The sequence below is a fragment of the Pristiophorus japonicus genome, chromosome 10, assembly GCF_044704955.1.
Source record: "Pristiophorus japonicus isolate sPriJap1 chromosome 10, sPriJap1.hap1, whole genome shotgun sequence".
Lineage (NCBI taxonomy): Eukaryota > Metazoa > Chordata > Chondrichthyes > Pristiophoridae > Pristiophorus > Pristiophorus japonicus.
In genome coordinates this window covers 2,265,352-2,278,036 of record NC_091986.1, presented here as the reverse complement: position 1 = coordinate 2,278,036, position 12,685 = coordinate 2,265,352, and the positions used below count along the sequence as shown (strand labels likewise).

Genomic DNA, 12,685 nt, shown 5'->3' with positions numbered 1-12,685 from the left:
TGAAACATGAGGATTAATTAAAGGTTGGAAATGTTCATACTAACACTAAATCATTCGCTTTTAATATTCTGCCCACATGTGGAACTGTGAGTTGTCTTTATTCTTTTTACAGGGTTACATGATTTCTACTTCCTACTAGTATTGGCTTACTTCATAGCAGCCTGCATATATGCTCAACCAATCTGGCGCTCCATTAAGAAAGGTGGACCTATGCACGCTGTACTGAAGGTTTTGTCTATTGGATTGCTGCTGCAGGCTGGTGCAGCATTCACTAACTATATGCATCTGTCTAGGTAAAGTAGTCTTAATTTAATGATATATAAAACCAAAATGTGCTTACCTCTCTGCATCCCACATTGAATATTGAGGATGGCAGAGTGAGTTGTTTCTGCATGCACCATGTGAAATACTCTCTGAGGCCTGCCCAGCACATTTGCTTGAGTAATGGTGCACGAAGAGGATGAGAGGAAATATAAATGAAAATGGAGTGGGGGAAATTGTGCAAAATTAGATTCAATGTAATATTACGGTTTTTAAAAAGAAGATTCTGTATTTCTGATTTTGATTTAAATGAAATGAGTAAAGCAGTCTCAACATTAAAAACGGGGACATTTCAGTTGAATGTCTACATCTTATTGTTTTTTTATTCCCAAGTGATGGAATTTTCATAAAATCTTTCTGCAAAAATGTGTGTCTGTTAAAAATGAAATGGCATTGTTGGTCCGGAAAGCAGTTCTATAATAATGTCTATCATTTCTTTCAGGTACTCAGTGGATGGAATTGGAGCTCCTTTGCTGGGCAGTTTGGCTGAGTGTAAGATGCAACACTTCCGCTGAAATTGCAGCTTTTGCTGATAATTTGGCTCTTAATAAACACATACTTGATCCAGTAATAGAAATTTGAAGTACCAGACCACTTTTTCATTCACTCACAGTATCTAGAGTTCCTGATCAAAGCGTAACGCTTAAATATATAATCCTCTGCCATGCACAAAAAGATTACCAATTATTCATATTTTCATTGCTCGGCGTAGTGAACATTGTCTGCCTAGCATATGTCTATCATCTTTCTTGGCCTAACAGCTTCTTGTAAATGATCATATTTTATACAGCAAAATGTTTAAATATAGATTATGTTGCAGAATGAGAAAATTAACCAAGGTGAGGTAAAAATGTTCTAAACTAGTCACTTTTTCCCCATTGCTTTGAAAGAGGCCTATAGAAATTATATTCCAAACATAGTATTTCTGAGCAAAGAAGTTGTGTGTTTATGAATTTAATTGTCACACGCTGTTTTCTTCGACTGCAGCTATAGGTTTCATGTTGGGCCTGAATATGACAAAAGCCAGATGCCATTGTATCTGGTATCGATATGTTTGACAAGACATCTTTGAAGTATTTTCTAGTATGAGTGAAATTTATGGTTCTGAAGCAACATTTCCTAATATGTCAATACACACAGCTGATGCAACAAAACAACCCATCAGGATGTGGGAAGGTTTTGATTGGAATCACTGTCACTGTACTATGTAGAAAGATATCCAAACAGGGGAGGGGTTCCTGTTTGAGACTTCCAGCTGTCAGCAGAGAGTATTTCAACAGACCTGGATCACAGCCACTGGAGAGCTTGTAACCTCAACATGATTGCCATTATGTGAATAATTTATTTGAGAGAATCCAAGAGAGTCTGAATATTTAAATACAATGGACACTTTGCTACATATAAACGAGAGGAAAGATTGATATTCCTGAAATGTTGATTTATGAAACATATCGATTTTCATGGTGATTGCATGATAACCCCTTATAAAATACACCAAGCTAAGATTTGTGATAAGCCAAATACATGTATTCGAAATACAAAGATGATGGCCCAGAAATTGCTGAAGCCGATCATCTCGCAGCGAGCCTCGTGAATTGGGATTTTTTACCTCGCCCTGCAAATCTTATTGGTCCAGAATTTGCGGTCAGCGGTGAAGCGAAGGCCAGCCCCGGAGTACGCTTTGCACAAAGATCTTGCAATCACCGTATTGAGAAGTTTGGGTTTTCCAACATGTAACTCAAATCAGCGGCGTATTGTGGGAATCCCAAAGTACGAGCTGCTGTGACATCAACAAGCTGTCTGAGCAGCAATCGCAATGCAGAAATCTCACAGGCAGCGAAAAAGGAAGTGGGCAAACTCTTAAAACTCAAACTTTTAAAAAATGTTAGCGAAAGCCAAATGAAGATTAGGGCTCTCACCTAGGGAAAAGGCAAACTTGAAATAAAGATAAACAAACCGTAAAAAAAATTACATTTAAAGTTTCTTAAAAATGTTAAGTTTTTATTAAAATGGATAAATTCGACACTGCACAAAATTAAAATTTGTTTTTTTCAGGACCATAACCTGTGTTTAGCAGTCAGTACGCTGTCAATACTGCAGTTACACCTAATCCCTTTGGGTTTAACATTTAGTGTGGAATTTAACAACGTAATCACTGCAGAAGAGCCAAAGTTTTCGGCAGTTTCTATGATTTGAGAGATTTCACGGATTGCCGGCTCTGTGGGTGGTTGTGGGGGGGGGCACAGCGCTGCCTGTGGAGGAGCAGTGATTGACAGATTGCAGTTTCAGGATTTCCACATTAGGCTGCGCATGCGCTAAATCCTGAGGGTGCGGTCACTTTCAAAGGTGAAATGGCGGCGAGCGATACCAGTTCACTGTCATCAGCACCGCAAATTCTAGGCCATTATTTTTGCTCTGCAAATTGCTGGAAATGCAAATTGATAATGGGCGATGATATCAGCAGGGCATCCAGGGCCTTGAGAATATCAGGTCCAATGGTCTAGCTCCTTAACCAATGAAATTTGAGGATAGAGAAAGAGACCGAGTGAACAACAAAGAAGGAAATAGGGTCAAATTCGATACAGAACGAGAAATAAAGAGAGGGAAAGAAAGATGGGATTAAGAGAAGAGACAAGAAAAGTTAGAAAAAAATGTAAATTAAAAAAATCTCTTGGAACAATTTCCTACCTGCAGGAATCCAACTCCACAGTTGGCATCCAAGGTTGAATGGCATTTCAGGACCATAAATCACATCATTAACAGGGTCCTTATGACATGAATACATGGATACAAAATTGTCTGTGGGACAGAAAGCAAAGAGTAGTGGGGAATGGTTGTTTTTCGGACGGGAGGGAATTATGCAGCAGTGTTCCCCCATGGGTCGGTGTTAGGACCACTACTCTCTGATATATATTAATAAGCTGGACTTGGATATAGGTGGCATAATTTCAAAGTTTACAGATGACACAAAGTTTGGCAGTGTAGTATACAGTGAGGTCGATAGTAGCAGACTTCAGGAGGACATACAGACTTGAAATGGGCAGACACATTGCAGAAGAAATTTAATGCAGAGACATGTGAAGTGATACTGAGAGGCAGTATAAACTACATGGTACAAATTTAAAGGGGGTGCAGGTCTGAGGGTTTCCATTGACACATCTTTGATGGTGGTAGGACAAGCTGATCAAACTGGGACCCGTGACTTTATAAATAGATCTCTGGCATAGAATACAAAAGCAAGTAGTTTTGCTAAACCTTTATAAATCACTGCTAGACTATTGTGTCCAGTTCTGGGCATGACATTTTAGAAAGGATCTCAAGTGTTTGGAGAGGATGCAGGGGAGAGTTACCAGAATGGCATCAGGGATAAGGGGTTAGAGTTATTTGGCAAGAATAGAGAAGCTAGGATTGTTCTCCTTCGATCAGAAAAGGCTAAGGAGAGATTTAAAAGAGGTGTTCAAAATTATGAGGAGTTTTGATAGAGTAGATAGGGAGAACATTTTGCCACTGGCAGGAGGATTGGTAACGAGAGGAAATAGATTTAAAATAATTGACAAAAAAGCTCGCGAGGAGACGTGAAGAACTTTTTTTACTCGGCAAATTGTTATGATCTGGTGTACACTGTCTGAAGCAGATTCAATAGTAATTTTCAAAAGGGAATTGGATCTCCACTTAAAAAGCAACAAATTGCAGGGCTATGGGGAAGGAGCACGGAAGTGGGACTAATTGGTAGCTCTTTCAAAGAGTCGGCACAAGCATGGTGGCCTGAACGACTTTCTTCTGTGCTGCATGATTCTACCAGCCCTAAATGATTGCACGAGATTCACTCGTATTTACGGCACACATCCAGCAATTTCTTGAAACTAATGGGCAGGTTAACAGCGAGCTCCTGTTTTCCGATGCTAACAGCAGCAATTTGTGGCAATTCGCAACTCATGGGGTATCCAGTCCTTGCCACAAATTGCTGTTTTTTTTAAACACACTAAAGGGTGGAAATTCAGTTATGGACGCCGCCTGTTACCGTACGCGGGAGGCGGCAAACGGCCAACCTTCGACGGTAAGCGGCATCGACGCCTCATCCTACATTCAGTCGGCTCGTTGGCAGAGACACCAAGAGGCAATGCTGTGCTGGCTAACGCCACCCGCGTGGTGATGTTATTCAGCGTACAATGCCTCTTTGACGCCCCTGTCGTGACATTTGCTTTGTACGGCTGTCGTACAAATAGGCGGCGTGCAGCCAGGAAAAAGTGGAGGTTAAAGAGCGGATCTCAGACGGAATGGCCCAGAAAGGAAGGTAAGTTTTTCTCTCTCATTATTTCTGCATGTTTTCATTAGTTTTCAGAGTGGGGAAGTGTGTGTGTGGATCGGGGAAGTTTTTTTTTTCTTCCTGTTTCTTTTCCAGCATGGCGGCAGCCTCCCGTGGGGAAATTCAGTCGGCCCCCTGAGCTCCTGCCCGAGGATGAGTTTGCAATGACACTTTTTAACGGTGCTCCCTCATCTTTGGACGTAAAAACTCCATTTAGGACTTTGAGGCTGTGCCTAACGCCCGGTGCTAAAATCAACACTCAGGTGGTGATACTGCCTCAAACACGGCCATAACCAATCTCGACCCCTAATAATGGCAGGGGATGATTGTGGCAGATGCTCTACACCAAATGTTGCTGAATACAGATGACATTCTCTGTGCCTGAAATCCACTTTCCTCAATCCCCAAATCTCATTCAAATCTCTGTCCAGGTAGAAAATAAACTACACGAAAACAGAAGCTATGCCCAGAGGTGTATGCTATGCCCTACCCATTATAAATGCTTCAAATGGTTCTTAAAGGCTTAAAATAGCTCCTGGATAACATAAAATAGCTCGTGGTTAACAAACGCCTTAAACACTGAAAGCTCTACCACACTAACTTCCTCAGAGTACTCAAGGCTCTTGGTGAAGACCTGACCCAGTGGTCATCTCTCTTTACCTTCTTACTGGGAAGAATAAGCGTGCTCAGAATGAATATCCAACTCTGGCTCCGATACCTGTTCCAAATGTTGCTCGTCTGAATCCCCCAAACTTACAGCTATGGAAAAACAAAAGGAGTTTCATCTCGAATACCAAGGAACCCAGAATAAGTGACAGAAATCTCCTGACTACCGAATGACCGAGGAGGACTTGACTTCCAAAATGCTAATTACCTGTACTGGGCAGCACAAGTTCAGACAACAAATTCAAGGGCCAATGCAGCAGCTGACTGATACATCAACAGCACACCCAATATATCAAGCATCCTGGAGTGTGGCACACCCTGCCTCAATAAGGTAGCTGTCAAAGACCTGATGACACTAAAACCCACCAGGCTCTGATGCGACAGGCAAGCACAGCAGAACCCAGTAGTGCCACTGGAATCAAACCCAAGGGTTATTTACAATCACAGGCACACCGTAAAGCTTGTTCACTACCACAAGGTACCCTGTATATTTTATCATGGATAAATGTAACATATGTCCAGGACCTTTTTATTTTTTTGTAAATGAAAAGATAAATATCAGTTTTTGCATAGCTCCGTCAATAGTAAAGTGCTGACTAATGAAGTAGAAATCCAGCAAATTACATCAGATTAAATAACATTTGTGGATATCTGCATATTTGCTGAAAAAAGCCTTCACACCAATGCTTGCAACTGTTGCCATAGTAACTCTTACCTGATCACAGTAATGCTATTATTTGTTAAACTGCTTATTTTTCTCACTGGAAGTTAGAGATTAATTAATTCTGTACAATAAATGTCACTATCATTTAGATGTGACATCATTTTCATAAAAATGACACCTGAGTAATTGGCCATTCATTCTTCCCAAATGTAACATCTTTAAATAGTTCATTGATTTAAAAAAATCAGAGGGCAGTTTATAAACAAAATCATATTTATAAAAAATAAAAACCTGTCTTTAGGAATCAGAAAAATAGATGTAGTTTTGATGTGACTATACCTAGAATGTAAATATACACTGAACATACTGGAACTGTTGATATTTTTGTGCTGCAGTGTACATTCTCAGCACAAATCTGTACAATATTGTGCTGTAGTACAGAATTGCAATTTTAATACAGATTTGCGTCCAAATTGTGCAATTATGTACAAGACAATTGAAGTGCTTATTAAATGAGATGTTTGCTAGTCTTGAGCACCCTGTTTATAATTTTTTGCCGCTGTGAAAAGCTCTCTCCATTAAGTTATAAAGATTGATCCTTTTTAAGTTAAATCATTTAGAGTAGCTCTATTCCCTCCAGCTCGTATCTCTTGATGCTCTTTCAATGTGGATAATAATGAGAAAAAGTTGGGGGCTTTATCCTCCATGGTCTCAACTTGTGCTAGCAGGTTGTCATTATCGCTATTTTTTAATTTTTGCTTCTCACTAGATTTACTCTTGACCATTTTGTTTGTTGTGGTTACACTCGGTACAGTAGTATAGTGTAGTGATACAGGTACAATGTTATATATACCATAGCTCAGTATAGATTTAAGGGCAAAACATGGTTAATGCTATGAAACAGAACAAAAACAAATTTTCAATAAAAAGTCCAGTATTATAATATATGATGTACATATTTTAACAGTATAATATAGTGTGATGTACATTACAAAGTAATGTTTTCCCTCTACTTGTTTTAGACATTGAATTAATTTTTTAATATTTTATATTCTTGCTTTTCAATTTTGATGAAATAGATTTTTACGACCCATCTGCAGCTTTGGTCTCCGAAGTTCCTCATTTCAGTTAAAATAGAGAGAGGACGTATCAGCCATGAAAGTAACGTATCAGTTGATGCTTTCTGTTCCTTATAGTATGTGACATGGTCACCCAGATTCAGATGCTCTACATGCTTTTGAGTTTATGCATGGGATGGACTCTGAGTAGAATGGGAAGAACTCAGAGTAGGCTTCTGCAATGGGACTCAACCCCAACATCGACTGCCATCGCGGTTGTAGCTGTTATTACTCAGGTCAGTGGCGTTGTTATCAATACATAAAGATGGAGAATGTCAAATATTAATTTAATGCCCTCAGTCCTAAATTACAAATGAAATTATGTATTCAATAAAAATGAAATGTAGGCTACATTGAGACTCTCTTTAACTAATATCCTTCACAGAGGTAATGCAGTAGAAGTCATTTATCTAGATTTCCAAAAGGTCTCCGATAAGGTACCACATAATAGCCTACTAAATAAGGTCGGAGAATGTGGAGTCAGGAGAAAAGTATTGAATGGATAGCTAGCTGGCTTAAAGACAGAAAGCAGAGAGCAGAGGTAAAGGGTAGCTATTCAGAGTGGTCATGAGCCACGCCTTCAGTAGATAGACCATATCGCCAAGCAGCCAACCTGTAGGTCTGTTTGGAGGTACGAGAACCTGGGGGAGGGTGGCCTGGCGCAGGACGAAAGAGTCATGGCAGTTGCCAGGAAATCTGACCCACACATGCATGGTGATCTTCCTATGGTTACAAACCAGCTGCACATTGAGGGAGTGGAAGCCCTTGCGGTTCACAAAGACCCCTGGGTGATGATGGGTGCCCTGATGGCCACATGTGTGCAGTCGATGACACCCTGCACCCGTGGGAAGCCAGCCAGAGTCACAGAGCCCAGCGCTCACTCAGTAACACCGGCTTCATCAGTGGCAAAGTTCATATAATTGGCTGACTTGTCAAACAGAGCATTGGTCATCTGGGTGATGCATCTGTGGGCAGCCAAATGTCTGCTGCAGATCCCTGGAAGGAGCCTGAGGTGAAGAAGTTGAGGGCGGGGGTGACTTTGACAGCCGCTGGTAAGGCGTGTCCACCAGGCCCTCTGGGCTGCAGGTCTTATAATCTGAAAATGTCTGCGACGACCTGGCGCCTAAGCCTCCTCTGGCACTGCTGCTCCGTCATGCTGAGGAAGCTCATCCTCTGTCTGTATACCCTGTGTCGGGGTAATCGCCTCCCACGCAGTGCAGTCCAGGCTCTCTGCCCGCTGCAGCATCAGGTGGTTGAGGAGAAGGTTGCTGGTGTTGGTGCTGCTGGTGTTGGGCCTGATCGGGGTCCGATTCTGAGGACCAGGGTGAGACAGTATAAACGGAACCCATGCTGATGGGATAGATGACAGGTCAAATAGAGATGACAGAAGCAATCTGTCAATGGTGTGATAGATTCTAACAATGGGGAGACACTGGATGATGACCTTGCTGAAAACACTTGCAGCCTGTAGAGAGCTAAATCTGTGCTGCCAATACACTCAGCAACAGCACGTGCCTAAGGAAAGGGACCATCTGAGGTTAAGCTGGATCAATGGCCACTGAACTCCTGCCTCAGATTGACAGACGTGGTTCCTGAGCTGTGAGATTCCCGTACTCATCCAGGGAAATTGGAACTGTAGGGTGACAAAGACGCATAAGGGTCCGACAAATAACTGATGATGATTTAATTAGCTCGCCCACCTCTGTATTTCGGGGTTGCTGCTGCGCCGGCAAACGCCCCCGAGGGAAGGGGCAGGATGATGGCGGGTTCCTGACCGGCTGCAAGATATTTCACATTTCCCACTGACCCACCAACGATTGAACTCGCACGGACCCCAGGAAATTCCAGTCAAAGATTTTTAAAACAATGGGCTAGGGGTCAGGGAGCTAGAGGATTTTGGCAAGAGATAATGGGTGTGCAGGATTTTGTGTGAGAGGTTTCGGGCTATAGTGTCTGGATTTAAGCTGAAGGATCGGAGGGTGGCCAAAAGATTTAAAGGTGATCAAAGCATGGGATAAAATTTCAACAGCAGACAGAGAAGGAGCACAAATGGGTTATGTTCTGACAGTGGAAGAAAGCAGTCTTGAGGGCTAACTGGAAGAAGTTTAGCTTATGATTGAACAGGAAGCCATGGTTACATATCACCTTATTCAACTTGAGTCATCATTCAGGGGGAATGATGGAACTGGAGCCAAAGCATATAAATGCTGGTGGTGGTGGTCTATCAAAGTTATTTTAGGATTTGCCAGCGTACGCTGTTATAAGTGCCCCGCAAGTTCCAGGGGTTCCATGTGTACTGCGCACGCACGAAATCCAGGAAATGGCCAGTCGCTGACGCAGTTATTTGCCCAACTACTGCCCAGCGAATGCCCATGAAACTCTTACGCCTGGTAAAGGCAGGCCTAGAGCCTTTTACCAGCATATAAGGGTTTAAATAAATACTAAAATATATATTTTTTTAGATCATTTAAACATTCAAAAATCTTTAAAATTAGTTTAGGTTAATTTTCGTCCTTTTAAAAATGTTTACATTTATTTTTCAAAAAAGTAAATTTTTGTTTTAAATGTTCAATTAAATTGTATTCTAATTAATTTTAAACGTGGTGAATTATTTTTATTTATTGGTTGTGAGAAAGTGTTTTTTATGTCATTCCTATTAAGCTTATGGGGATTCCGTACATAAATGGAATCTCCAGAAGCATAATGGAAGTGCCCCTTTTTGATTGGTTAGGCTGGCCCACGTGATCCCAGGGAAGCTTGCGAGCCACATGTGCTCCTGGGATACCTGGGTGTATGCCTGCAAGCGCAGGGCTGCAAGAGTCCGAAGCCAAGGGGGCACCAGGTAGGTGCGTACTTTTCTTGAGGATCGGAGGCTTTCGCCCACGGGAGTCGTCTATCCGACAATTAAAACAAAATGGCGGCCGCAGCAGTGCGCCCTCCCCTTCAAGGGCGGCCTCACCGCCCAGCCACTGGCAGCTTCCCGCCTCGCAAAGCTGTCGGAGTCACCGACCAGCGATGGCAATTTTCCCCACAGGATGGAACGGGTCACCGCCGGGCGGTAAGGGGTCGGCGCATGGCCGGCCGGACGGGACGAAAAGCCGGGGTGCGCCGGAAACCCGTTTCCGCCCCCCAGCCCGGGGGGCCAATTGCAGATGGTAGAGGCGGTAACGGGCCTAAAAGAAAGGGGAAATTTCCCCATAACGTCTGGCAATAGTACAAATTTATTGTTACTGCTGATGGTGTCATTGCACCAGCTTTAAATGGAAGTTTCCATTGGCAAAGAGCAAAGTCCAACTGTGCATTTAGTTCCTTTTTATAATTCAGTTTTCTTTGGTTGGATATGATGGCCCCATCTTTGCATAACCATAACCGTACAGCAATACTAAAGTTATTTTTTTATCACTGTAACAGGGCTATGCTTCTGTTGCATAGATGATCCAGACAGAAAACTTTAAATAAAAAAATAAAGTACTCAATTTTCTTTAATAATTTCAAAAGGGAATTGGATTAGAACCTGAAGAAAAAAATGTGCAGGGAAAGGGCGGGGGAGTGGGACTGGCTGAGGTGCTGTTGTATGGAGCTAGCATGGGCTCAACAGGCCACATGGCCTCCTTCTGTGCTGTAACCATTCTATGATTCTATACTATTTTAATATTTTCAGTCACGATCTCTCTAATTATTGCCTCTGCCTTTTTCTACAGGGTATTTTATTGCTTTGGGAACAGTTTGAAGGTACTGATCACCATAGCTACCATGCACATCATAGCATGCCAGCTCTGCTGCTCATTGTTTTACGGGTCTGTCTGGCCCTGTTCTTAGCTTCGAGTCTCTACCAGATCATTACCATGGAAAGAAGTGCATTTAAGAGGGATTTCTACATCAGCTTTGCGAAGGTAAGTTTGAGCTTTTATGAACAGTAGCTGAGCTAAGTTGTTAACCTCACATTTCATTTAAATTAAAAGTTAGTTGTATGATTCATATCCCTGTGGCCACTTCATAAATTTAAATAAAATGGAAAGAAATCGTGTACCTGTAAGGAAAACATTAATAATCATTTTAGATTAATTCAGTGTATACCATAATTCAAGGGGTATGGAGAGAAAGCAGGAAAGGGGTACTGAGGCAAATGATCAGCCATGATCTTATTGAATGGTGGTGCAGGTTCGAAGGGACGAATGGCCTACTCCTGCACCTATTTTCTATGTTTCCTAATTTACTCGTATAACATTGCTTAAATCAGTGATTGGACAATAATCATCCTTAGCGTTATCCTGATATATTTGTAAGCAGTGGAGCTTGAGCTGAAACCTTTGCCTCCCTGATAATTGCAATACTGGGGAGCCATGCAAGAGACAGTGTTAGTTAGGAGAGGAACTTGTGGGGCACAGCACTTTCAAATTAGGGAATCCTTAAGAACACGGAATTCTACCCATAATTACCAACAGTGTAGTGTCACTGTATAAGACACAAGGCAGAGGCCAAGGCCATCTTAGTCAGGAGGAATGCAAAATCAGAAGGAGTCACTCCCATGTATAGAGCCGTCATACTAGTAGTCTGTTTGCTGTAGGTAATGAGATACATTTTTGGAAGACTCTTACCAGTCGAAGTCTAACTTGATGGTAGTATGTATCAGAGAATCAGGTGCGGATGTCAGTGCAATACTCCCATTTTTCCAGTCATTTCCCATCAAGCAAATGTGCACAATGGTAGTGGGTTCTGCCAAAATGTTATGCTAAAGTCTGCTGCAGGAAGGCAATATAAAAGGAATGAAAGAGGGGAACAGGGAGGGGAAGGTGACTCCATTTCTGTGTAGATATGACATTTGAATACGTGGTGGAGTACTCCAGAATCATCGAAGGTTACAGCACAGAAACAGGCGACTCTTACCATCAGGTTTGCTTCTTTCCACATGGGCTGCCTTCTGCTGCTTTATCCCCTTAACTGTTAATATTCCTCTTTTTCAAATGATTATTTATTCATAACATGTTTCCTTCAGATCATAAATCAATTGCATTCCAGAATACTTTATCAATATCTTTAAGGCAGTTTTATATTGCTGCTGGGGCTTGTACATTGGCATTTGTCTAGTTGGCCGGCAACAACTGGGACTGTGCTTCTGCTTTTGGGATACAAGCCAGATTGAGCAATGTAAACGCAGGGAGCCAGCATATGAATGTCGGTCTCCCAGTACAAAGCATAGCAGGACAACAGCATTGAACTACACTGAGTGCTGCAAATGCAAAGCTCTGCTCTCCCTTTCTTACTGTGCGTGTCTGCTGTGGTCCCTGGTGCAAGGCCAATAGAAAGTACCCAACACAGTCCGAGTTACAGAGTTGCTTTATAGCAGAGCATGCCACTGGCAGCATGCTACAATATAAAAGATCAAAATCAGAGATCAGCATTTCCCAGACCCCAAATCAACTGCCTGGGGCCGAAATTGCCCCTTTCTATAAGGCCGGTGGCCACGGGTCAGTGCGGATTGGTTGCCGCAAAGGGGCCAGAATTTTGAACATTGCCCTCCTTTACTTTTGGAGCGGTGTAGGGGACTGCTCCGCCTGTTTTCCCGCTGCTTCGGACACGCGCCGACCCCTTACCGATCGGCGGCGACCC

The 12,685-nt window shown here is 42.3% G+C and overlaps 1 protein-coding gene across 1 annotated transcript in view; it reads left to right on the top strand.

Moving 5' to 3' along the window:
- Window positions 1-12,685, top strand: part of gpr180 (G protein-coupled receptor 180) — a 93,481-nt gene that overhangs the window by 60,821 nt on the left and 19,975 nt on the right. The window contains exons 4-7 of the mRNA XM_070891690.1: window positions 113-293; window positions 764-813; window positions 7,154-7,311; window positions 10,777-10,968. Of these exons, the coding sequence (XP_070747791.1) occupies window positions 113-293; window positions 764-813; window positions 7,154-7,311; window positions 10,777-10,968 (581 nt within the window). The remainder of the gene's footprint in view (window positions 1-112; window positions 294-763; window positions 814-7,153; window positions 7,312-10,776; window positions 10,969-12,685) is intronic.